This window comes from Chlorocebus sabaeus, chromosome 22, assembly GCF_047675955.1.
Source record: "Chlorocebus sabaeus isolate Y175 chromosome 22, mChlSab1.0.hap1, whole genome shotgun sequence".
Lineage (NCBI taxonomy): Eukaryota > Metazoa > Chordata > Mammalia > Primates > Cercopithecidae > Chlorocebus > Chlorocebus sabaeus.
In genome coordinates, this window is record NC_132925.1 from 43,617,532 (window position 1) to 43,645,503 (window position 27,972).

General features: G+C 41.8%; 1 protein-coding gene across 1 annotated transcript; it reads right to left on the reverse strand.

Annotated features, from left to right (window-relative positions):
• Nucleotides 1–4,501: 4,501 nt before the first annotated feature.
• LOC103228163 (ropporin-1) lies at nt 4,502–27,952 on the reverse strand. Its single transcript, XM_073009777.1, has 6 exons — nt 27,520–27,952; nt 16,232–16,359; nt 12,732–12,849; nt 11,245–11,406; nt 5,818–5,993; nt 4,502–4,985 (listed from the first exon to the last, which is right to left on the reverse strand). The coding sequence occupies exons 2-6, from the start codon at nt 16,345–16,347 to the stop codon at nt 4,919–4,921; spliced, it is 639 nt and encodes a 212-aa protein (XP_072865878.1). The 5' UTR covers nt 16,348–16,359; nt 27,520–27,952; the 3' UTR covers nt 4,502–4,918.
• Nucleotides 27,953–27,972: the final 20 nt, after the last annotated feature.

Below are 27,972 nucleotides of genomic sequence, written 5' to 3' on the forward strand. Positions count from 1 at the left end.
CCTCCTATCTCAGCACCATATGGCTGATGCACTGGCCCTCTGCATCGTCAGGGGAATCCCTGCAGCTCCAGTCCTCTCACACTCTAATAAAACATGTCCTCCCCTTTGTCCCTTCAGTCTTAGGGGTGATAATGGTTTGCTAGTCCCTGGGTGCCTCAACCCCCTTGTTGTTTTCCTTGTCCATTCTGTAAACCTTTTAATTATCTTCAAAACTCTAGATTGTCTTCTGTTTCCTGTGAGGACCAGATTGATAGGAAGTCCAGATGAAATATATTGGTAGCTGGGAGGGGATGAGGGGACCTAAGGCAGGTGGTGGTGAGGGAAGGTGAAGAGGACATATTTGAGAGATGCATAGGAGGTAAAATGGAGAGCACTTGGTGATAGAGTTGGAAAGTAAGGCTCTATCAGTGGGGAGGTATTTGTTGACCCTGGTTTCTGGGTTTTGTATCTTGGCAGGTGGTGGGAGAGATCCACATTTAGGAAGGAAGCTTATGAACTCATTTCTCTCCAATATTTTTTTATGAAAAAAATACAAACCAGAAAAGTCATTTTTGGATATGTTAAGGTAGGGAGTACTTTGGAATCATCCAAGAAAAGATGTCAAGTTGGCTACCAGATAGTTGAGTGTGGAGCGTGGCAAAGACGTGTGGGCTGCAAATACACCTTTCTGAGTTGCCTGTGGCTTCCGAACTTGCTCTGAAATTAATTCCTCAAGAAAGCCTCTCTGTCTTGCCCCTGCACACTAGCTGTGTGCCCGTGCCCCATGCTACTATGTAGTAGCATCATTTCTCACAATTATAAACTCGTATTTAGTTATGTAATGTAACTTGTGTTTAGTTATGTAACTTGTGTTTAGTTATGTAATATCTGTCTTCCTAAGTAGAATTTAATCTCTATGAAAGCAGGGACCTCACCTTGTTCAGAGCAGTATCCCCAGTGCCTAGCACAATCCCTTGCACTTGTAGGAATTTCTTAATTATTTGTTGAATAAACCAATGAATCAACCATTGTTTGGACTGCTTTGGTGCATTGGGGCTGACAGCTACTTGAATGTCTGAGGCTCAGGATTATCCAGGACTAGCCCTTTGAGCTTGGTCTGGAGGTTTAGTCCCTCTATTATCATGGATACACAGCTCTGCTTGTCTATCCAGTCTTTCATAATTCAGCACATTGGACCAATGACTTTGCCAATTGGCTCACCTCTGAAGTGTGAAAGTCTTTGTTCAGGTTTGACCATGTTCCAGTTCATAGGAAATGACCAAAGTTGAAAGTACATGAAGATCTAAACTAAAAACACAGATTTATGGCCAGGACCTAAGATTCAAAAAGTAAGAGGCTATGGATAAAAAGTCTCATGTTGGGAGCGTGAGCTCAGTTTTGCTTGGAAAGATCTGAGAGACTGTTATTGCCTCTCCTCAAGCCATTTAGTGCTCTCTGGGGCTATTTTGAACCCAAAGGTTCTTGGCCTTTTGAGATAATATACAAATTTGAGAAGTTGCTCAAAGCTTTATAATTTTTTCTTCAGAAAAATGCTAAAGAGCACATTTTGGAAACATAGTTTTATATATAATGTTACCAGAGGCATTCAGGAGCCTCTCTAAGGATTTCAGGTTAAGATTCCTATTCTAACCTAATTCAAAACCAGCCTTCCACACTGGGGTGTCCAGCTCCTTCTGTTGCAGGGCCCTGGTGATCCTGAAAGTAGTTGGTTAACTAGGGATGGTAGGTCCCTGATGGAATAGCATCAAGGAGAGGAAGGGCATGGAGCATAGAGAAAATGGAATTGAGCCATAATCTTTGCATTTCCCACTGAAGCTTACGTATCTGCAGTCTTCACTTTAATCAAAATAGCTTAATTTAGGAAAGAAAGAGCCCACTGTTTCTGCTTTATAAAATCCTGATTTTATTGCTTCCTGAAATTTGTTTTAAAGGAGAAATACAAACCATATGTTACAAGGGCCTTCATTTGACAGTTTAACTGAGGTCATGCTGGGACTCTATAGATATTGCTCATTATGATAGGAAAGCCAGTAGGATGGGTCTGACAAGGATCTGTTGGCAGCAAGAATCAAGGGACCCCCTTTGGAATGATCTGATCACAAGGAAGAAATGGTTGGGGAAAATGTGCCACGTTTGTGGGTCAGATGTGAACTTTAATACAGCACAATGACAGTCACTTATTGCCCTGCAGACCCTGAAGACTTGTGCCTGACCCAAAGAAACATTAATAATGATTAAAATGTTAAAATTTTGTTTCATTAAAATATTTGTAAGGCAGTGTAGCAGATGCGGGTGGCTTGTTATTGTGAACATCTATGACTTCCTGGCCGAGAGCCTTTTTTTCTGGAGCAAAAGGAGCAAGCTGAGGCAAGCTGGAAAGGCAGAACATTAATTCCCCTGGAAGAAGCCCTCAGTCAATGACAGGTGAGGATTATCCAGTGATGGATGAAGAGCTTCCTCCCCTTTCAATTGGGATAACTCTGAGATGTGTTCTATGCTGTCTCCCGGAGTTCCCCAGCAGTATTGGGGTATAGAAGTAACTGGCTAGATAACACACCATTTATTAGCTTTCTTCCCATCACTACAATATCTTACTCTTTCTATCCCTGTTCCACTGTTCCTGGGATCACCTCCTAAATAAGCTATTTGCATGTAAATCTCTGTCTCAGGGATTATTTCAGGTGGGGGGGTGGAAGGAATCCCATATCTAGACAGGCATTGAGGATATATACAAGGCATCATAGATTTGGAGTCAGACAGATCTGGATTCAAATTATTTCTCACCAGTGACATTGAACAACTTATCTAAGATTGTTTCTTAGAGATGATATTGTAAGGAAAAATTAGAGAATGTATAAAGCACTATACACAGTGGTTTACATGTGGTAAGTGCTTAATGAATGTTGGCTATTATCATTAATACAGTATTTGTAATATTGTTAATAGAGCATAGCCCAGGTAGAGGGCAAAGTACAAAGCTGTTTTCCATCCTTGGGGTGACTGCAGAAGCACGTTGATTTGGCACATGTGCTGTAGATACTGTGTCCCTAGTTAGCAGCTGTGGCATAGCAATATCAATAGCTTAGAGCAAGCATTGCCCCAGTGAACCAGGGCAGGAGAGGAGGAAGATGGCGCACACCAAGTGGTGGCTCAAAAGATGAGCAATTGGCAGTGCAACAATGGTATCGCCAATTGTGCTTCGTCTCAGTAAGCACCAATAGCTACAGCACCAATAACTTCATATCTGTGTCTAGTACACTCTTTGATCATTGGAATTTCATTAGCCTCACTCTTAAGGGATTATGTTGAAGGCTAACAAGACTAAGTTTCTGATTTCAACCTGCTTTCCCAAATGTACAAAGGACTCTTGCTTTTGTTACATGTATGAACCTAATTTGTTATTTTAAAGTCTTTCAAATGGGGCTCTCTGTCCCCCTTTATTCTCTATTTGCAGACAAGACCATATTTCAGTTATTCGGCCACAGTGAAAGAGAAACTGAGAGACACCAAGAATCTGAGGCAGGTTAAAGGGTTTCACTCATTCTCGAATCCTGATTAATTACAGTGCCAGGTTTCACCTGTAGTGCTTCAGCCTTCTCAAACAGCCTTAGGTTCCAGAGCAGATAGAAATGAGGGGCCACTCACATGGATACATATGCAACAAACGTGCACATTGTGCACATGTACCCTAGAACTTATAGTTAAAAAAAAAAAAAGAAATGAGCGGCCACTTTGGCTAGGAAGGCAGACAGCAGGTAGGATTAGTTGTTGCCCATCTCTGCAGGTGTGGCCCAGTGCTGTGGGGGACGAATCTGTTGAAGTCATTTTTATTGTTTCACTCGAGTCAGAAATCAAGGACCATGGTAACATCCAATCACAATCTCCTCTTACCTTTAGACACTAATAGACAAATTTCTCCTCAATTGATGTAGAGAGATATATGCATATAACATGATTTTTGAGCAAAAGCAACTTTTAAGAGGGGATAGTATTACAAATAGAAGGGACTGACCCAGCAACCTTGACACACCTGATATTAAGAACCATAATCACAGCCTGTTAATCTCATCTGTTTCCTTCGAGAAAGGAAAATCTTTAAGACCCTGTCAGAAGGTCTTAGGCTCATGTAGGGGATTTTCTCTAGTGGGTTCCATGACATCTGTATATGGTTTCAGAAAAATCCGTTGACATTGACACTTTCTGGAGTACTGTTAGTTCTTCTCAAGGCCATTTGCATGAAAGTGATTTATGTTCATGTCTTAATGTTAGACTGTGAGCTCCTTGAAGGTGGAATTCTGATATTATTTATTTGTATGTGCTCACAAACCAGCATAGTTCCTAGAACGTTGCCAGGTTTAGCAAAAACCAAAACAAAACATATTTGTTGTTTGTCTGAGATTCAAATTTAACTGGGTGCCCTGTATTTTTTTCTGGCAACCCTATTCCTAGCACATAGCTAACCTCAATAAATACTGATGAGTGAAAGGATGAATGAATTACTAGCACAGTACCAACAAATGGAGAAATAAACTGGTAAAAACTTCAATTGACCATATAAAAGGCACTCATCTAAATTATGCCTAACAATCACAAAACAACAACACTGTGTCTGGTTAACATACTACTTTTTAAAGTCTGACAGTCTGGCTTTGATTGGAGATACATTTTCTATCCATGCTTTGTCAGCCACTTTTACTCAGTGTCCACGTGGGAAGAATACTAATCTCCTGGTAATGAAGGTGTTTTGTTCCAACAATTTCACATCTTAATTCCACACATTTCTGATTTCATATGTTTAATTGTTTGTTAGTGTGTACCAGTTGTACAAGAAAATTGATTTTGGGTGGTATATGGGTTTCAGTCATTCTGAAGTACAATCATCTCTGTATCTTCCTTTAAAATTGCCAAAATTGTGCTTTTACTCCAGTCGAACCCTGGGGTTTTGGGTAAAGTCATTCACCGTGATTATACCATCAGGACCAATTCTGTTTGGAAAAAGGTATATCTGCAGTTAGTTCATTGACAGTTAATCTTAGAAAGACAATATACAAACAACTCTCTCATTTCACATTAATTCTGCTGTTGCTCCTTTTTCTCTCTCTCTTTGTGTGTGTGTGTGTGTGTGTGTGTGTGTGTGTGTGTATTTTCTGAGACAGGGTCTGGCTCTGTCGTTCAGGCTGGAGTAACTGGTGCAATCTCGGCTCACTGCAACCTCTGCCTCTTGGGCTCAAGCCATTCTTCCAATTAACTGGTGCAGGCACATACCACCGTGCTCAGCTAATTTTTGTATTTTTAGTAAAGATGGGTTTTCACCATATTGCCCAGGCTGGTCTTCAATTCCTGAGCTCAAGCCATCCCTAGGATTACAGGTGTGAGCCACCATGCCCAGCCCTCTTTTTCTTTTGACCCTGCTTCTCCTCCTCCTCCTTCTCCTCCACTTCAGTTCCATTGGTCATAGCTAAGCATGAGTCAGAGTTACCGGGGGGCTTATAAAGACACAGATTCCTGGGCTCCACCCCTAGAGTTTATGATTCCATAGATCCAGAGTGTAGCCTGAGATTCTGCATTTCTAACATGTTCTCAGGTGCTGCTGCCACTACTGCTAGTCTCAGAAGGACTCAAAGAATTATTGTCATATATCATTCTTTTCCTTCCTCTTCTCCTTCCCTTTCCCCTTTTCTTTCAGATCCATATTTCATGTTTCTCAAAATACTTTTCTATTTCCAGAGCAGTATAATACAATAATCTCACTATCTTGGCCTGCTAGATTTGTTTTCCTGGTATTCTTTCACCTCCTCTGGGTAAAAGTTAACTTACACTTCCTGTTCAATGTAGTTTAGCATCCTGCTGACGTGTGATGCAGAGATCTCCCCATCCACTTCGGCAATATATGTGTAGAGAAACTGGAAGGTGCTGAACGGGATCCGGGGCGACCCACCATTATGGTCACATGATAAGACCTCACACACTATCTTGAGAGTTTTGGTAATAGTCTATAAAAGTTAGATAAAATGAGGAGAAAGTTACTCTTCCAGGCAGTATTCCTGAGATCCATTGAGATACAAGAAAGAAAACAAAAATATTCCTCTTATAAAATGAAGTGGGAACAATTTAAGATTCTAGAAAGCTTGACATTTTTATATTCAAATGTCACTAATTCATTCTAAAAAAATTAAGTATTGTGTATCTTTATTTTTTTCTTTCTTTGTTGGAAGACTACTCGAGGAATTAAATTTATAAATTCCTGAGTACTTTAAGATATTTATTACTTTAGCCCGAATAACCTCACTAAAGGAGGGAAGTTGGTTTGCATTCTATATAGTTAGAATTATTATTATTATTATTATTATTATTACCTTCCAATCTTTAAACGGTTGAGATAAATGGTCTAGCCCATATAATCCAGCAAGATACTTGTGGCAATGACACAGTAGAGAGAAGGCTAATTTCCCCATAAAAATAGAGACCCAGGAAGATACTGGAAAAATGTTCCAGGAAGAATGGCTTGAGCCCAAGAGGCAGGAAGATACTGGAAAAAAATAGAGACCCAGGAAGATACTGGAAAAATGTTCTTGAACATCAAGATAAACATTCCTCTAAAGCATCTGGGCCCATCTGGGCCCATATAAATAGAATCACCTAGTGCTTTATTTAATTTTACATAATACTAACCCTTATATTGTAGGGGAAATATTGGTTGACAATGAGTGCCAGGAATTTTAATACAAGGGTTACTACAGAAGCAAACCCTCCTTACAATGAAACTTGAACATTAAAGGATAATGCTCAGAACTAATCTCATGTCGTTAAATAAACTCACCCTTTGAATAAATGATACAAGCGAAAGAGTTGTGAAATGAAGGTCGGCATGCAGATCTTGGTGGTTTACTGAAACTGATGATGTACAGATCATCCTGACACACCCTTCCAGGGATCAGTGAATGATCAGTCCTGAGTGGTGGCTTAGGGGGAGTGAAAAAGCAGCTGCTTCTTCCCACATGATTAGTAGCGGAGACTTGTCCTGCCTTAGCAGTTGATGTTTGCTGTTCTCCTCTCATCCTCTCCCAGAACAGAATGATTGCCTAGATGGGGCTTCTCTAACTGTGGTGTGTGTTACCCAGGAGTGTAATCTGTGTCAGGAGGTACTGAGGTACTGAGGATGTGAATAAACTCTTCCTTGAGTGATAGTTTGACTTGATGGCAAGTAATTTAAACATAATTTGTAATAATTATTAATTTTAATTGAGTTAATATTTAAAATTTGTTTCTTTACATTTAATAAGCATTGTTATTTTCTGAAACAAAATTGTCAATAAACCACACAATGTCAAAAACAACTGAGTTTGAGGCAGGCCACCTTCCTTTCCTCTCCCCTGCCCCTGGGGATCCTCTCATGGAAATCGCTGTGAAACTCTGCATCTTCTAGGCACTTCCACTTAATTCAGAGCAGGTGGGAGGGCAGGCATGGGCTAACTAGTGTACATGAGGCTGTCTGGGAGGATGGTAAGTCATGCATGTGAGTGAGAGAATGGTTTGGGGTAGATTTGCGAGCACACGCTGAACTTTATAATTTCCACCCACAGCTCACCCGTTTCTGTAAAAAAGCAAACAAGCAAACAAAAACAACCCTCTGCGCCCCTAATGCTTTGTTCTGTTGCCCTCTCCCGTGGGGTGCTGGTATGGGCTGAATTGTTCCCCTAAAATTCATATGTCGAAGCCTTAACCCCAGAACTGGAGAATGCGATTGTATTTGAACATACGACCTTCAAAAAGATAAGTTAAAATGAAGTCAGTAGGGTGTCTCTATAAGAACAGGAGTTAGGACATAAAGAGAGAGCCACCAGACATGCAGGCACAGAGGGACACAGTTCGAGAAGCTGGGCATTTTTAAGAGAAGGAGAAACACCTCAGAACAAAGCAATCCTGCTGACAGCTTGTTCCCAGAACCTCTGTCCTCCAGAACTGAGAGACAACAAATTTCTGTTGTTCAAGCCACCAAGTCATGGCAGCCCTAACAAACTAACATAGGGGCTTTCAGCCCTACGCATCATCTTTTATTGATTATTCAAACAACAAACCTTCAAATTCTATGGCCTCGTAAGATTTTAAAACATTTTTAAAGATTTAATAAATGGATGAGTGGATAAATAACTCTTTGGACTGGAGCTATTTGGTAAACTGACATAAATCTAAAGTAAACAGATCTTCATTCTCTTGCACAATATTTTTTTGGGATTTGCTTCACAGACATAATCTTTAAGCATCTTGCGAGCTTCATTTTCAAAGTTAGAGGTGAAAGCCTTGAAATGTAAATCGTTTGCTAACAAAATATGTCATTCCTTCCAGTGAACATGATTATTTTCTACATACGTGATCTCTTACTTTTTTAATAATCAGTTCAGTGGAACAGGAGGTGGCATAGGCCAGTCCAGAAGAAGGAGTGCTGAAGGGAGGAGGAATGCAGGTCTGCATGCCATCGCATTCTGAATAATGTGTATTAGACGCAGAGAGCTCAAGATGGAGTAAATGTACCTGTTACCTACTGGAGTAAAAATTCCTGTTACTAGACTCTTCTACAAGGAACAAACTGGCTTTTCTGAACGGCATAGAGATCCTGTCTTGCTGTTGAATTTGCAAAGGAAAGAGAAATTCTGGGCTTGCCTCTAAGGATATATGAATTAACTAGGATGCAAGATCTCCACCAGATGGTGACCCCTGACTTAGTCTCAGCTATAACAAAATACCTTAGACTGGGTAATTTATAAACAGCATAAATTTTTGCTCACAGTTTTGGAGTCTGGGAAGTCCAAGACCAAGGACCCAACAGATTTGGTCTCTGATGAGGGCCTGTTCCTCATGAATGATGCTTTCTATGTGTCCTCAGTTGGTGGAGGGGCAACTTTTATAAGGGCACTAATCCCATTCATGAGGGCTCCAACCTTGTGACCCAATCAACTCCCAGAGGCCTTACTTTTAAGGCCATCATCTTGGAAGTTGAGGTTTCAATTTATGAATTTTGGGAGGACACAAACATTCACACCGTATCACTGACCAGCCCCACATTTAAGATCCCAGAAACAGTCCAGCATGATAGAAATGAATATAAGGGTATTGATTACTGGTTTCATAGGGCACCCCTTATTTACAGACTTAACCTCCAGGCTGACTTTACCTCTAGGGGTTCTTTGACATGGGTATGATGAGGAGCAAAGTCAGATATGTCAAGGCCTGTTAGAATTGGAAGAGCTCACTGTTATTCAGAGGTAGGCCTGAGGGTGTCTCAGAGGAAGCAGAGAAGTGGGGATAGAATCACAGGATGTCAGAGGTAGATGAACCTCATGGAACACTGAATTCCACCTCCTTGTTTTAGAAGGGAAGTAGAAAGATACAATTCACCTCGTGGTTTCCCCTCTCCAGTTTGGGAGGCAGGTACATCAGAGGAAACTTCGCATCTACACAGTGGACCAGAGGGAGGGTTGGAATCTGACTTTCCAGAGTCACTCTTTGTTACTCTGAGGTATGGGGATAAGGGAAGGCCTCAGACACATCACACACTGGTGAGGGGCTGTGAAGTAGACCACCAGAGCCAGGGAGCAGATAGGACGGCCTGGCAGAAACTCAGGGAGGGCCTCGACACCATCGAGAACTGAAATGAGCCGGTCAGGGAGGCATTGTCAGCCTTTCACCAGTCTGGGAGAGACGAGACCAAAAACTTAAGCTGCAAGCAGCTAGCGACTAGACAGATAGGCATTGCCATGGAGACCAGAGATGCCAGGGAAGACTGAGGGCTGTGGGAAACCCTTCACTTGACTGCTCTGTGGTCCTAGAGTCACTTCTTTCCATCTACATTCAACTGCCATCTTGGAGAAGAGAGCGTGGTGAGGAAAAACCTGAGATACTGGGAAATTTATCTTTAGGCTGTTTCAGTTACCACATCAGATTAAAATTTCAGGATTGGATTGAATTTATTTATTTTCTTATTTGACCCTTTGTGGGTGGGATAGACCAAGAAGATCCGAATTAACTACAGATAAAATTTTAAAGGTACATTTTCACCCTAAAATGTCTCAAAATGTGGTGTGAAAAAATCTGTAACCCTATGAGAATTCAATAAAATATGTCCATTTTTTATCTTCCCATTTGTGATTTTCCCCAGTCCTGATTGACAACTCATAGGCCTCTGCTGCTTACTTTTCTTTCCTCCTTGGAGGATAGTGATTTATTCAGTAATAAATGCTATAAAGGAAAATGAAGAAAAAAAGAGCCACAAATGTCCTTTTGTTTGCTTCTCTCTAAAGAAATGATTATGATGAAGGCTGTAGGGGAACCTATAGGAAAAGTTGGACTACAATATTTCCACTAAATTTTCTCAGAAATAAAACTGTCAAATATGTATTCCAAGCATATTTGAGAAGAACAAGATTATGTTTAGATATGCTGAATGATTCAGACTACCTTTTCATACCATTCGGTTTTGGCAGACGCAATTATTTTCTCAATAATTTTCAAACTTGTATGTATCTCAGGGATTCTTTTAAGAAAACATGTTTTTGATTCATTTTAAGTTATTTTAACAATGTTTAACAATGTAAGTCCAATATAAGATACCCAAGCTTTAAATATCTATACATATAAACTGCTTTCAGCATTTTTGGCTTCAAAGCAGTAAAATTGCTTTTCCAATATCAAACAAGTCAAATTTGGAAAAGGCATAAATCTGTATGAACATCCTGCATCCATGGAGATGTCATGACTAAATTCAGAAATAGCCTCATCTCTCTCTCTCTTTTTTTTTTTTGCTTTCTTATGTCTGAGTTTTGCATCCAATTCTGTTTATTACATAGTTTTCTATAAGATTGTACCCCCTTTAAAAAGTGTCTATTGATATATATTCTAGGGGTCTGGAAGTCTTTTTCTGCAGCCGGCTCTTGGCTGTCTCTGGGAATGTGAATGGAGGGAGTAGAGTGAAAATAAATCTGAGGGCAATATTCATAAATAATCCAAGAGCTACACTGTAGTCAGCTCTCCCCAGAGCCTGACGATGGTGTCTCCCTCTGCCCCTCCCAGCCCCTGCCTCTGCCTGACGAGCACAGAAATGACCTTGCTTTAGAGAGGAGAAGCCCAAGGCAAGAAGAGGCATGTTTATCATCAGCCCTGGAGAGCTGACCACGTGTATAGATCCACTGCCCTTCCAGGCCCGGAGGGAGACTGCCCCTCAGGAACCAAACAGTCAAGCTAACTTACAACTCCCAGAGCGCTGCAAGCAAGGGCTAAAAACTTCAGCCACTCGATCTCCTCCGTGAAGCGACCCACGTTCATCACACTATTAAACAGATCTGCTGGAAGATTCACCACTTTCCACATCTGGGCCAGCTCCTCTGCATGGACGATCAGTCTCCCAGCAACCTGCAGGGCAGGGGACAGACACAACACAGAGATGTGGGAGAAGTTGAGACAAGGCCCTGAGAAACACCCCGCCCCCAGGCCAGGTCCACATCTCCCAGCACATGGCAAGGGGCGGGAGGGGGTGTTAGGAAGGTACAAGATGGCTCTGTGTGGCCATTACCTTCGCAAATCCTAGTGAAGAGCATGCTGAAATATAATTTATTAATTGTTAAACTTCAGGTGTCAGAATTATGCAAAAGATATACATTTATATTACATTTTAATTTCTGGTGATGCTTTTATCTGCTATTGTATTCCTAAATTGTTTTATTCCTTATATGACAGATAAAACAGCCTGAAAACAAAACCAAGGGGTAGAGGGCTTACCTGAGACCACTAATTAATGGTAAAATTAAAACAAGACATAGGTCTCTTTCTTCCAGATTGCACTGAGTTCTTAGCTCTAGACCTCACGTGCATCCCTCATGCTTTCCCCGGAATGATGTGGGGTATGTGGCTGACCCACGGGGATTTGGTCTGGACGCCTAATGTTGCTTGATCCCAGGTACGTTAGAGCTCTGTCATGTTCACTGCACAAGGTACTTGGTGGATAAAAGGAGGAAAGGTGACTGGTTGTTGGCCACCAATGCGACAAGAGCACAGATGCCCCTGATGAAGTGCTCCACCACCTTTCCTGACCCTCTGATTCCAGTGAAATGCTAAGCCTCTGGGACCAAGGTAGTTAGCCGCACCAGTCCTAAATCACCCCTAACCTCTCTGTCCTGGATCATAAAGCAGGGTATGGTGGTGCTCAATCGTATTTCCTGGGAATTGGCCAAACCACAAACTTTCTCCAACCGGACCCTCCTCATGCATTCATTCTCCAGGCAGCTCCCAGGATGATGTGACTGTGAAGAGGCTCACAGCCTCTCCCTAAAAGCTAAAAGCTACGTCTGGACCTGGAATAGCTGGGGAGCTGAAATATGCCCTTCCCCAAACTGTGATTGGCATCATATTATGGTCTTGATCAGTAAGGGAGACACTGTCGAGTGACTGAGGGCCTGCACTTTTCTGGAGAGACGAGATTAGCATTGCATTGAACCCCTGTGCATTCTGCCAACTTCAAGGAAATCTGGGATGACCCCACCAATGACTCAGCCTACAGCCTATTTCAAAATTATTCCCATTTCCCCAAGGGAAGATTTACTTTCAGCCCACGGTTTAGTGTATTTTAGGGTGGTGCTAAGTGGTCAGCTGACTGGCAAGAGAACAGAGGGCTTTCATCTGTACCCACCCAGCCTCAACACTGTGCTACATTCCCCTCAATGCTGCAGCAGGGCCCTTACCTGAGAATGCAGGACCTTTAACAGCTCAGGTGTTAGCTCTGTCCAGTTACACAAAGCAGCTTGCTCAGACCGCTCTCTCACCGGAGGCGTCTCTCCACGGGACAGGGCCTCAAAATAACTACAAGAAAAAAAGTCAAGAGAGTAGGAGGAGCATCCTATATCCAGTGGCCTCTGGCTGTTCTAGCAATCCTTCCCCCTTTTTCTGAGGGAAGGAGGTAGAGAAAGGAACCTTTGTGAAGTGGCTTCTATGTGTCATTGTGTTTAGTTCACTTACATATGGGAAAAGCCTGAATGTGTTACTCTCCACTTAGGGCACAGAGAATGCTTAGAGAATACAAAGCTTTGTTCTTCTCTAAGGATGAGGAAGAACCAAGAAAAGTTTGGGTATGCAATTCCCTGGAGCATATTGGGTTCAGGTTTCTTTTTCAGTCATCTCTGAATGTTTTATACACGCAGATGTATATTACACATGTATATACAATCTTGGGAAGAGAAGTTGGAAAAGAACTAAAAAGAAAGGGGAAGACAGCACAGGAATAGTGACTAGGGCCTGTAATCCAGCGACTCCAGAGGCTAAGGCTGGAAGAGCACTTGAGCCCAGGAGTTTGGGGCTGCAGTGAACTATAATTGTGCCACCACACTCCAGACTGGGTGACAGAGTGAGACCCCCATCTCTGAAGAAACAAAAAAGGAGGGAAGGGGAAGAGATGGAAGTGTCCTAGGGGTGAATCAGGAAGGGTTTCTGGCCGGAGGGAGTGAGGCTTGGGGCTTCAAGAGGGAAGGGAGAGAGGGTTGTCAGGGCACCGTGTAAGGCTCAGGAGAGAAGACAAGCCAAAGAAGGTGTGAGACAATCTGAAGCTATATGGTGACTGTGAAATAAAACTGTTTCTCCATCTTCCCTCAAAATTTTCAGTAAAATCTGCCTGCTCCTCAATATTTTGTGGAGTGGACTTTGTTTTGGGGCATTGTGGAACAAGTACTGAGTTCTGTTTCAGGATTGGCATAAGATGAAAAGAGGCTGCCTGCAGCAGGGAATGGACATGAGCCGCTGACATGTGGGTCACCAATGCTGTATGGCAGCGTTTGTCTCCATCAAAGCCTGGTTATTGACGATCCATGAGCCACAAATTTCTGTCCCTCCCTGCTTTTTTCCCTCCATTACTTCCTCCAGATCCAGGTAGTATGTAAATAAATATAGAGGAAATTTAGTAAAAGTCCATTTTAGGGTCAAGCCATACAATGATGGGCTAACCATTGCCTGTCTCTGAGCCACATAGCAAGACAGAGTTAAAGCTACATGGACTAAAGCAGTAACTGCCAGTCACCCCTTGGAGGTCATCAGCAGGAAGGGCAGAAGAAATACGTTAAGGCCACATTTAACAACGTGCATGAGAAATCTCTGCACACAGATCAGTGTTGGAGTGGGGTGTGGGTGCAATGTGACAACAGGAGCGGGGTGTGGCCTCAGGCTTTATAACCAGACTTGGGTGGTATAAATGGGAGGGACAGAGACACACAGCACCTCATTCTACAGAAGTGCTGCCCAGGTAGAGTAACACTCAGCACCAACATCTCTGGACTTCTTGTGGAATTGGTTAGACAACATGGAAATAAAGCTGTAATCATGGATTTCGTTCTTTGGGTTATTGAGCTTCATTTGCAAGTGACCAGGTCCATGGTTATACACATAGATTGCAAATTTGTGTTGTAACACATGCCTACCAGAGGACAAATAAGTACATGTCCTGCCAATGCCTGGTAAGAGGTTTCTTCGCTGACAGCATATATGTAGGGAAATTCTTACTTGCAATGGATTAAATACGTATTTTGTCTTGGAAATACTTCGTAGAGTTTTATTCTCTAAAATGGTACAGGTTTTAAGTAAGTCACATACAACCATCTGAGCGGTGCTTTTCACGTCTGGATAGAAAGGAGGGGGCTCTTAGGTCATGCCCTCCTTTTTCATTGTGGTTAAACTACAAACTAAGTTTTCATGGATGTCTAAAAAATTATAGCACGTGATACAATATGAGAGCGAGCAGGCTGCAATAGTGAATGCCTTCTTCCATAAATCTCAGGGACGATACTAAGCAATGTCATTTTGCTTATTATGAAACAGCAGCACAAGGACAATAAAATGGGTTTGAAACGAACGTATAAGATAAAAGTCTGTCTATCTGACTATGCCAAAATAAATTAGTCTTCTGATGCTAAAGTTCAATCTTAGAGGCAATATATAAAATTTAGAATAGAAAACCAAACAGGGCTCATTACTAGGCACCATTTATGTTTCTTTTTACGAGCACCCCGGCCTATTTTCCTTCCAGTTGTAAAAGCTGCATCCTAATCCAGCCCGGGAGCACAGCACTGGCCCAGAGACTCCGAAAGGCCCCTCTTAGATGACATTTTGTGTCTTCTCAAAGGTGTCCACACTCTCCCCACCATCTGCGCAGTACACCCGCTCACAACCTCAGGCTGAGGACATCTTCCCTTCCCCCACTCACTGGCTTTCTCTCAACAGCCTCTCTCACTCTCCCCTTCCTACTGAGACCCTCCTAAGCAGGGAATCATAAAACAGTAAAAATAGCCTGAAAATGGTCCGACAGGTCTAGTTATCCTCCAACTCCTGTCTCAAGTCCTGGTTCCCCAGTTTCAAGCAGGCAAGTTTATCTAAGGAGCAATTTCATAGCTGAGAGGCTTTCTGTGCAAAGCTGCTTCAATCCCGGCCCGCAGCGATTGTTGTGTAAGCTCCATCTACTGAGCAGCCTCTGGAGGTCTCTCCTGAAAGAAGGCCCGCGTGTTTGAGGCACACTGTTTTCAGCCATGCCTGAGGACCCATCACTCTGCTTGGCCTTTCTCCAGAATGCAATGGGTACTGTGCGGACATCTTTATGTTGGCAGAACAAATCAGTTCAGAGAAACACTAAATAAAATAACAATTTCCTCAAAGACAAGATACAAAGCGTCTTTGGTTGGGTCCAAGTAAGAGTTTTAACACAGGGGAGGAAGTGTCTCCTTAAAGGGGTGAACTAGCTGGACTGGTCCCACCCCATCCACCCAGGGCTGTCGCGTCCCTCCCCCGGCTGCACTGCTGCCATCTAGTGGTGAGACAGGAGAACGAAGAAAGGCAGATTAAGCCTCGGAGATTCCCAGCCCTTCTTTCCACCCGGACTGGGGAGGAGTGCAGGGAGGAGGTGGGTGTGCATACGCTGGTGTGACGCGGTCACTTAACTCTTGCTGCTTGCCCCAGGACACGGTCTATTGACCTGGCGTCCTACTGCTCAATCTGGCTCGCTTAGGGGAGGCATCCCATCCTCACCCAGCTAGATGTAATATTTATGTGTGGATTTTAAAGCATCAAAGCAATGCGAGAGCTAAAACAAAGATGATGCCAGTTAGTCCCGACCCCCTATCTGCAGCTATGGCAACCTCTGCGGTTTTCCAGGACCCTCTCTCTCCGGCCGTCCTCCAAGGGGTGAAGGCGATAAAGGAGCACATACTCGGCCCCCCACTGGATGAGGTCCTGCGGCTGCGCCCGAATGGCGGCTTTGGCAAACTCCTTCAGCATCTTCGGCAGCTCCGGCGGGATGCATGTTGGCTTATCTGTCTGAGCCATTGATTGGTTGGCCTATTCTCAGGAGAAAAAATACCTAAGATGAAAACTTCGACTCATACGATGAGAGCAATCCTGGACAGGAGGTCACCCAGCCTCTGTTTGACATTCAATTTTGGGGACTCTGCAAGACAAATGCATTCTATGGTTACACAACGCCAAGGTTAGAAAGCCGTCTGCTAACCCCTACTTTTTGTTGTAAATAGTTATGTCTTTTACATAAAAATTACACAGCCTTGTTCATTTAAAAAGTGGAGGTCAACAAAAAAAATCACTAATGATATCACCCCAAAATATTGGATGTCTCCTTCCAGAATTTGTCAGTATAAATATATGTTTGTAAAATAAAAAAAAAATAAGATTATACAAAACAGCTTATTTACTCAAAACTATATACTGAACATCTTTCCATGTCGTCCAGCTCTTATTAGCTGGGTAAGAATTGTAGCAAAATTTACTCTGAACCCTCTGTGACTTGACATTAGGCCATTTCCACATAAAAATAATCATTAAACAGCCGTTTGATGAGCGTCTTTCTTCATAACTGCGTGTTCTTTTCCACTCGAATTGTCAAGTGGAAAATGTGTACATTTTCTCTTAAAAAGTTCCAGGACAAATTGAAACAAAACATGAAAATCCATAAAGTGTATACAATTCCCTCCACAAGTAAACAACAGATCAAAAGATTTTTGTCTGCTTTTAGTAGAGAAAGGGACCCATTAGATAGCTAAAAAGCTGTCCCTCTTCAAAACACCTATAGGCCAGACAAATCTCAGTACAAGCCTTTCACATTGCCTTGCTGGGCTTGCAGTGAAGTGAGAGAAATCTTTCAGTGGCCAATGAGGTGAGTAAAGTGGAACTCGCAGTGCTGAGCAAATGAAGATACTAGGGCTCATCTGGGCAAATGTAGATGGCAGGAACTTGAAGTTTTGAGATAAATGGCCAGGGAGGGTGGGTAGAGACCAAGGATTGGGCTCACAAAAGGCAAATGTCTGGACTAAAGGAGTCCCCTTCTGACCTAAACTTGAGACCCACCCAGCGACTACACCCTCAGCGTAAGAAGGTGTGGCTGAAATATCTGCCTACAGGCGGGGGTAAGCAGCAAAGAAACCTGTCTACATTGCTGCTTCTAGTCAGGAGAGACACAGTCCTCCAGGAGTTTGTAGCCACGGACTAGTTCTAAGTTTTCGATGTATACCAGCACCAGCATGGCTGGGAAATTCCAAGACAAGAAACTAAAGTCGTCTTAGGTTGGTGGGACTTCATGACCTTTTACTTTATTTATATTATTTTATTTGGAGGAAAAAGAGGATAAAATAATGATTAATTTTAGATTTTGCAAAGTATTAGAAAAGTTATAACAGTAATATAACCACTAAATCTGTAGAGAGGAAAAAAGGAATTTTTAAACAACACAAACAAGCAAAACCCTTCATCAATCAAAAAGAAGGCAAGAAAGGAGGGGTGAAAACATAGGAAAGTGGACAAATAGCATGGTAGAAAATAATGCATATATATCAGTAATCACAATAAAAATAAATGGGCTTAAATGTGCGAGTTAAAATATAGGTATAGGTACACCTGAAAAAACAAAGACACAGAAAGACTCAATGTAAAAAGGGTATAAATAAGCAAAGAATAACCAACAAAAGTTAAGGTAGACATACCAATGCCAGACAAAAGATACTTTAAGGCAAAATGCACTATTAGGAATAAAGAGAGTCACTACATAATGATAAAAGCTTCAACTGTTAAGACAATAGCAACAATTCTCAATGACTATGCCACAGACATCACCATGGAGGAGTCTCACCATGCTAGATGGAAAAGCAATATATTGTTTCTGGTGACATATGTATGTTATAATATTCTAATAAAGTGTAAGGAATGATAAATACAAATTCAGAATGGTGGTTACCCCTGGTGGAGGAGGGAGAGGAGGGAGAGGGACGTCATTAGGGAGATACAACAAGGGTCTCTGTATTATTAGTAATGCTCTATGTTTTAAGCTGGATGGTTGCTGCCCTGATGTTTGTTTCATTATTTTTATACTTCTACTTACATCATGTATTTAATTTTGTCAGTATGAAATATTTCATCATTTAAAACGTTCCTCTTATAAGTTGTTTCTGATGACTTTTCAAACCATTTTATCTATCAAACAGCAGTACCTTATTTGCTCTGCACAATGTTGTCTTATGTTGTCTACACATATATGTATTCTTTTACTGTGTTAAAAATAATACAATTTACCATTTTAACCATTTTAAATGTACAGTTCAGTGGCATTAAGTACATTCACATTGTCGTGCCACAACCATCCCCTCCAGAACTTTTTCATCTTCACCAGCTGAAACTCTGTACCCATTAAGTATGAACTCCCTATCTTCCTTCCCTACAGCTCCTGGCAACCACCATTCTTCTTTCTATCTTCATGAATTTGACTATCATATAAAATCATATGGCATATAATGTTTGTCCCTTTGTGTGTGGTTTATTTCACTTAGCACAATGTCTTCGGGTTCATTCATGTGGTAGCATGTGTCAAAATTTCATTTTTCTTCTGATCCATAGTCAGATGTGTTATCCATTGCACCACTGGCCCCAAGCTGAGAATTTCCTTGTTCTTAAGGATGAATATTATTTTGTTAGGTGTATCGCAATTTTATCCATTCATAGGTCAATGGACAGTTGGATTGTTTCCACATTTTAGCTATTGTGAATAATACTGCTATGAACATAGGTATACAAATATGTGTTCAAGTCCTTGCTTTAAATTGTGTTGTGTATATATACCCAGAAGTGGAATGGATGGATCATATGGTAATTGTATTCTAATTTTTTGAGGAACTGCCGTACTGTTTTCCACAGTGGCTGCACCATTTTCTGTGTCCATGTATTTTGACAGGATCTTTTAGTTGTTGTGCAATTGTTTAATTTCTCTCCTGGAGTCTCAGATAATCTCGTGTAAATGAAAAGATGCCCCAATCCTAATTAAGGAAGCTTCCATGACAACAGTAACAATGGTTAACCCTTGGTCAGTATAGAGCAAACTTAAGTAAAGCCTTTACTTCATCCCATTGCCTTTTCTAACAACTGATCTGCAAGCTCTTTTCATTTTGGGGCAAGGAATCTCTTGTAAGTTTTCCATACTCATTGTCTTTTCTCAGGGGTTGGTCCTTCTTTAACCTCTTGCAGTTTCTTTTTTCTCTTCTCATCATTGTATTTTTCCCTTAAAAGTTATCAATTACATCTATTAATTTATTGTAAGTGCCAGGTGCACTCATAAGAGGACCAGTACTGTGCTAAGTACTGGACCATACATTTTTCTCAAGTAATCCTCAAAGTATCCCTATAAGGTAGAATATATTAGCATTATTTTACAGATGATGAAACTAAAAAAGATAACAGAACTTTTGCAATGACATCTAATAAGTGACAGAGGTAGGGTTGGAATACACATAGTCTGACATGGGAGGTGACCTGCTAGACATGACAATTCTTTCCTTCTTGAGACTTTCTCCTCCTTTGATAGCATACGCCATTCTTGTGTGTCTATTTTCCTCAGCACTGCTCCTTTGCCTCCTTCCATAACTCCTCTTCCTCTTTCCTCACTCTAAGCAAGAGTTAGCAATCTTCCCCCAACTCAGGTCTTCAGCATTCTTTCTGTTGCTCTTCTTGGAGAGCTCACAGCCTTTTCATGGCTTTATCTATGACAAAACTGTGTGGATTATACTCGTTTTCCCATCCTTGACCTCTTGCCTGTGCTTCTGTTTCATACTTCCCATTGCCTCCAGGACACTTCACTAGAATCCATTGTCCATCTCCCAACTAAATCCCTCTCCCAGGTTCTTCTCTGAACGTGATACCACTAATCTCTCAGTCCTTTGGCCTCAAAGCCTGAGAGTCATCCATTTTCTTCAGTCTGTTGAATCTCACTAAATCCCACTATTTCCTTTGAAATGTGTCTTCACATGCACACGTATGTTTATTGCGGCACTATTCACAATAGCAAAGACTTGGAATCAACCCAAATGTCCATCAGTGACAGACTGGATTAAGAAAATGTGGCACATATACACCATGGAATACTATGCAGCCATAAAAAAGGATGAGTTTGTGTCCTTTGTAGGGACATGGATGCAGCTGGAAACCATCATTCTTAGCAAACTATCAGAAGAACAGAAAACCAAACACCGCATGTTCTCACTCATAGGTGGGAACTGAACAATGAGATCACTTGGACTCGGGAAGGGGAACATCACACACCGGGGCCTATCATGGGGAGGGGGGAGGGGGGAGGGATTGCATTGGGAGTTATACCTGATGTAAATGACGAGTTGATGGGTGCTGACGAGTTAATGGGTGCAGCACAGCAACATGGCACAAGTGTACATATGTAACAAACCTGCACGTTATGCACATGTACCCTAGAACTTAAAGTATAATAATAATAATAAATAAATAAATAAAAATGAAATGTGTCTTCAATTAATTCCTATTTCTACTCCTATGTCTCTGGCTCAGCCCCTTATCACCTATTGTGCAGCCTCCTGACTAGTCTCCCTGTCTCAGGTCATTCTCTGGCCTGTCCTGTCCAGTGTGTCCAGATCTATCTTCCAAGTTGCTTTTTATAGTCAGAGAGCACTGCTCACAAAATGACAATCATATCCTGACTTTCAAGATTTTCTATGATTTATACCTATAATTCTAAACTAAAAATTTTCTGCTACTCTTTACCAACACAAATTTCCTATACAGTCTACTCTGGCCACTTTCCAAAAAAAAAAAAAATTATATATCCAAAGCTTAACACTGTCTCTCGCCCACTGTTAATAATAATCTTTCTTTTCTCTCTTCCCCTTGGTATTTTGCTAATTCTAGCCGGCTTACTTGAAGTGCCCTTCTTCTTTCATCTGCTTAAACCCTGTACATCCCCAGGGGTTTTCATACTGTGCCATAGGCGTTCCTAGAAAACTTGGATATCATCAAATATTGTTTGTAGTATGCATTTCACCGCTTAATCCTCTTCTGCCTTTCATAGCTCTCTAAAGCCGAGCTCCCCGCTAGAGGCCATGGCAGAATGGGCTACAGGTGTGCCATGAAAGATTGATGGTTGTAAATTTTTATAGTAATACAAAATTTACAACCATTCACAAACTTACAACAGTTGAAATTATATTTGGATACTGTTTGGCACAGTCGGTAAACTTCCAGATTTCAGTACCTATTGTTTCTGTGCCGAAGGTTTTATGTATAACACCTGCTACCAGAGACGCCTTTATAGGGCTTTTTCTTTCAACCATCTTGTTAAAACAATCCCTGTACGTCAGATTATTACTTTAATTGCAATGCATTTATTATCAGTGACAATGATAATCTTTATGCATATGTGTTGCAAATACTTAGCTCTACTTTTGATTTAATTTTCTCTTTTTCACATTATTTTCTCCTAACAAAGAAGTTGTATGGTTTTTCTTCATCATCATCACCATCACCACCATCATCATCATTTGTCCCTAAGAAAACAATAGATTTTGTTCACTTTTTTTTCCCATTGTGATTTGATTTGTTTGTGACTTATTTATTCTTGTCTTTTGATGTTAAACAAATATCCAAAATCTGATACTTAATGCACTTTTATAATGACTTGTTTGTTTACAAAAATAATAAACATTGCCTCTAAACATAAATAATAATAGAAAATAATTTAATTGATTTAGTAAAGGAGACTCTAGGCCTTCAGTAAAGTCTTATAAAAATATTTTTTGGCTGGGTGCAGTGGCTCATGCTGGTAAACCCAACACTTTGGGAGGCTGAGGCGGGCAGATCACTTGAGCCCAGGAGTTCAAGACCAGCCTGGGCAACATGGTGAAACCCTGTGTCTACTAAAAATACAAAAATTAGCCAGGCATGGTGGCACATGCCTATAGTCTCAGCTACTCAGGAGGCTGAGTTGGGAGGATGAGGTTGCAATGAGCCAAGATCACACCACTGTACTCTAGCCAGGCTGGCAGAGCAAAACCCTGTCTCAAAAACAAACAAACAAAAAAAACAAACAAAAAAGAATTCAAAATATTTAAATTATACTTGAAATAAGTAATACTCATGCTTTGTGAAAATCTATAATTGTAATTATTAAATTAAATAATGTTTCCAAAATTTCCCCTTTACTTACCAAATGCTTTTCAAAAATTTTATGTGATTTATTTAAAAATATTCTTAAGGACAGCCATATTTTCTTTGAAAACTGATTTGTTGTAGTCAAAAAGGCCTATAGTCTCCTTAAGTACTTTATGTATATTATTTATTTTCTATCATAAAAGGTAATGTAAAATTAAATATTAATAACTTTTATTAATATCTTAATATTATTTAAAAAATGGTTTCCAAAGTCCTCAGGGACATACAGAAGTTCCTGAAATCACCACACAGTTGCAGAGGCAGGGCAGCTGTTGCAGGGAGCAGGGATCCCTGATGGAGACTGTGTGTGCTGTTGCACTGGAGGTGGTGTTGGATGGGGGTGGGGTGCTGGCCGGTGCAAGTCCAGGTGACTTCTCTGTACCCTGCAAGCAGGAGTAGTGGCTCAGGGTGGAGGAGGATCTGCTATTCTCTGCACAGTGTTAGCACAAGGGCAGGTGTTGGCAGGGGTGGGGCTTGCTGGTTCTGTACCCACCAAGGCTCTGTCTGCAGTGGCAGTCAGTGAGGGTTAGCAAGGGTGGACTACACTCTTGTGTGCTGGCAGGACAAGTAAAGCAAAACCTGTGTGTGCAGACATGGGCCAGCAAAGTGATGTGGGTAGTTGCTGTGGGCTCAGGGAAGCTGTAATATGGGGAAGGAAAGTACTGGCTGCAGTATGCAGCCATAGGGGCCACCTTGCTGGAGCTCTCCACTGATCAGGCATGGTTTGCCAGTGCAGAACCTATGGTGTGGACCCCCAAGGCACCTGAGACTGCCCTGTAAGCAGGCATGGCCAGGCTGGGGCCTGGAAGAGGCCAGCAGACCAATGGGTGCTCAGATCAGACCAGCCCTATCTGATGAACAAGACCTCCCTGCAGAGATGAGGTCCAACAGTTCCCCTACAGCTAAAGTCTCTTATTGGAGCAAGTTGAGCCTGGTGGGATGGCCATCCCTGGCCATGCTGCACTACAAACACTCTCACACCAAACTCTCTGGGCTCCACATCATCTGGTTTGCTGCCCTACTTCTCTAAGCAGCTCTCCCTGCCACCTTAAGTTTCTGTGGTGACTGATGGGTTCCCTCCTTCCAGGGTTCCAGTGGCCCCTGGTGAGAGCAGGTTGCTCCTTGCCAGTTCAACTCACTCGTTCCCCCAAAGCTGTTGTGGTTCATAAATGAGCTTCAGTGTATAGCAGCCCGTATGGGTTTCCCAGCTTTCTCCCCCTTCAGCCAAGCTTCTGTGCCTTCCCTCAGTCCACTGTCTGTGCCTTCCCTCTGAAGACATGTTAAAAGCACTCCAGGCGTCTCAGTTCCTCTGTGGGAGCTGTTCCACTTGTCTGCGTCTAGTTGGCCATCTTGCCCTCCAGTAAAATTTCTTAACCACTCATGTTTTTACATCACTCTGAAAAACATTTAATGGATCTTCATTTCTTTTCTTATAAAAATTATGCCATTTGACTTTCAAGATCTCCACAATTTGTTTATTTGTATTAACTTTGCTTCTTCAACTGTGTTTCACAGAAGCCTGAATTTTTTTCCATCCTGAGACAAACCTATGGCCAAGTCAACACAGCATTTGGATGCCAACAGCAATATTGTTAAGAGCAGTTCTACTTGACCTTGTCCTTTTTTTGAGTAGGAGTTTTTGGCTTTGTTAGCAAATTTCCCAAACTTGCTTATATATCATGCTAGTATTACCTCTTGAAAGCATGAGTTCTACATGTTTATTATTTAACAAATGAATAGGTACCTCTTTTGGTTTATCTAAGCCATGCTCATATTTCAAAGATTTCTCCCATGTTCATTCACATCATCATCCATTCTAGGAACACATGGCCCATTTACACACTGGCATGTAAACTATGTCATGTAAAGTTGTACAACATGGTTCCCTGATTTGGGGATCTGGTATACACACTTGGGTCACGTTAGCCCTGTCTAATATGAGTGTATGAAAGTCTTTATTAAGAGTGTCATAATACCCCACATCATTTTCATCTTTTACTTGTCCTTCCTACTTTTTTTTTTTTTTTTTTTAAGATGGAGTCTCGCTCTGTCGCCCAGTCTGGAATGCAGTGGCATGAGCTTGGCTCACTGCAACTTCCACATCTTGGGTTCAAGCAATTCTCTTGCCTCAGCCTCCAGAATAGCTGGGACTACAGATGCGTGCTGTCATACCTGGCTAATTTTTGTATTTTTAGTAGAGACGGGTTTTCACCCGTCAGGCTGGTCAGGCTGGTTGTCCTTCCTACCTCTGATTTCATTATAGCATTTCTGTGAGTCAGAGATTTAAAACATACAAACAAGGGCTCTGAGGGGTGAATGCACTATAGTTTCCAATATAAGATTAGGGCTATGTTTCTCTTCAGTTTCCATTACCATTCCTGACGATATTTGACATTGCACTGGCCTTTTCCAAAACAAAACATAGGGCTGCTATCCTTCATAGCTAGTTGTGGCATAACATCCAGAGGGCAGATGAAGCTATAATGAAGAAGCACTCTTGACTGTGAGGCAGGAGTCCAGGATTTTGGCCCTGGGTCTGTTTATGACTAATTATGTGATCCTTAGGAAATCATTAATCCGACAAAACTTATGTGTTTTATTGGAATTGTGCTGAATACTGGGATACCTAAATAAATAAGTCACACACTCTGCTTCATGGAGCTCACAGTCTCATGGAAGAGAGTGACAGGAAAATTAGTGATTCAAATAAGGTATAATAAGTGTCAAGAAGCCTGTACTAGATATAGAAGAACAGAAGAAAAACTCTTGGATGAGGCATCTAACATCTGGAGGTATTAGAAGGAGGTCAGAAAGTACTTTTCTAAGAGTGGTGATATCTGAACTGAGACTTGGAAAAACCCGGTTTGTTCATTGCTGTATTGCAAGCCCCCAGAAGAGTACCGGGTACAGGGTATTCAGTAAGCATATGTGTACTTATGAGAGTAAGGAGAGAATTTCATGTAGTTAGAAGGACTTAGGCAAAGATGTGGGGTTGTCAGAAACATGACGAGTTCAGGGAACTGTAATTATGGAGCTCTAAAGTGGACAAAGCAGGAGTGGTTGGGCCTAAGGCTAGAAATAGAGCTCAAAGTTTGGGCTTTTGAATTTTTTCTTGAAAGCAATGGGGAGCCACTAGAAAATTTAAGCACAAGAGTCACACAATCAGTGTTAGCTTGAGGTGCCAGTTACCAATTTTTGCCTCTCAGCTCCAAATTCACCTTGTATTGCCTCCTCCACAAAAATTGAACTAGGTCCTTTAACATTTTTTCCCTTGCCAGTTGTCATAAGCAGTAGCTTTGTTAGGACAGAGCACTGGAAGGACTGGAGGAGGAAGAGGTTTCTCTTAGGAATTTAGGTATGCTCTTCTTGCTAGGCTCCAGGAACTCGTAGTTTCTCCTATGCTGGGATCCTGTAGCAGACAGCTTTTCCAGCATCTGGTTCATGCAGTGTGTGATCTCTTGAGTGCCCAACTGCTGGAGTACACAGTGGCCATCAGTGCCCCATGGCTAGCAGTGTCCCCTGGCACCTCTCTTGGGAAGCTCTATAGCAGAGTGCTGTCAGTGAGTTACCTTTTAGTGAATGACTTCTCTGGTGTTTCAGAGAGTAAATTTTGCCTGCCTGGCACCTCAGCAATTTCTCTGCTCTCCAGCCAGCTGTGGCCATCCCCTCTGCACCAAGCTCTGGGAAAGGTTTCTTCCTTGAGTGATCTATCTTGGGAGTAGTGGTTGCCCCTTATATCTGTGATTCCTGTATATTTTAGATCTCTCCTGACATATTAGCCAATCCTTCATTACTCCAATCCCATCATTAACAATTCTTTATGTTGAACTTCTCTTGTTAAAATTATTATATGCTCAAAAAATTACTATATGATTTATTTCTCTTTGTTGGACTCTGAAACACACATTGACTAACAGTTGTGTGGATGAGCTGAAGAGAGGATGGTGAAGCTTCAGGCAGGGAGCCTGGTTAGGAGAATATGGCAGCACTTTTGACAACTCTCAGGAGCTTCACTGCCTTGAAAAGTCGTTGCAATAGGGAGGGATAAAAGATACAGGTATTTAGGAGATAGGATATACAGGATTTGGTAACTACTGAAGGAGGAGGAGGAAGAGAAAGAGGAGGTGGAAAAGAAGGTGGAGAAGGAGGAGGAGGTGAAGGACAGAAAAGTCTAGAGTCACTATCAGTTTTCAAGCTTGGATGACTGGGTGCACAGTGGTGGTACCCTTGTAGAAATGGAAAACACTGAAGGAGGGTCAGGTCAAATTGTCCCCCCAGGTTCCCATTTACTTTCAGGAGTTCCATGCACTTCTGAATCACAAAAAGTTGAAATCGTAGACTCTCTGAGTTGAAGAGGCACCAAAGCCCAGCTTTTCTGTCTTTGGGCAATAAGGGCCATTTGTTCACATCAAAGAAGTGGGAGAACATTCTATCTTAACATTCCTCAATTCTAACATTTTGTAAAGTTCTTTTCCATTTTTAAATCTCTTGATATCGTAGGCCTTCTTCAATTATACATTCCAGAGCTCATCCATACCCCCAACTCTTCCAATTCAATACATTTCCTCTTAAGTGAAACCTACATGCCTCCCAATGTGAAATGGAAGGCCAACATATAACCTACCAAGTGCTGAAGAATGTTGGTCTTAATATAGACTATAGTCTTGTTTCAGGAATCTCTCACTTGGTTTTATTGGTATGGGCTAAACAGGGCTTCTGTTTCATAAATGAAAGTCTCCAGTTACATAAATGAAAGGCTCCAGGGCAGAATCTCAGAGGGTTTCTATGAGTGTCACTTGGAACCAAGCACAGGCAACTGCACATCCCTGTTTGGGTTTGGAATTGGAGGTGGTGGGTTTGGAATGTGGTTACTCTTGTTTGGAATGCATTCTCCTCCTCTTAACAGGTTAATTCTTCCTTTGGAAGTCTGCTCAACCTTCCCAGACCATCCTGTCAGTTCCATTGTACATACCCTTTCAGAGCATCACTTACCTATCGTTGCTGTGATTCTTTGAGTAACATGTGCCTCTCCCAGTAAACTCCACGGCAGGACTGGTCAGTTTTTGCTCACCACACCATCCCAGTGCCTACCCAGTGCCTGGAACTTAGTGTTCAATAGTTACTAGTAAAAATGAACGCATGATAGCAGTCTGTGAGGTGCTAGGTATAAAAGAATGAGTGATAGCAGTCTGTGAAGTGCTAGGTATGCCCATTGGTCCACCTGACAATTCTCCCAAAGTTATTTTTATATCCCTGTTGCTGATGAAAAAGCAGAGGTGTGGCTCCTCCGTGGAGGGCTCTGATTCCAGACTCTTGAGTCTCCCTATCACTGTCCTCCGGGTAAGAAACCGTATAATAGTATTCTGGGTACAAAATACGCACACAAATTGGCCAGAAAGCCATAATCCCCCACGGTCACGTTCTCTTGAAGATCTTGCCTTCCCC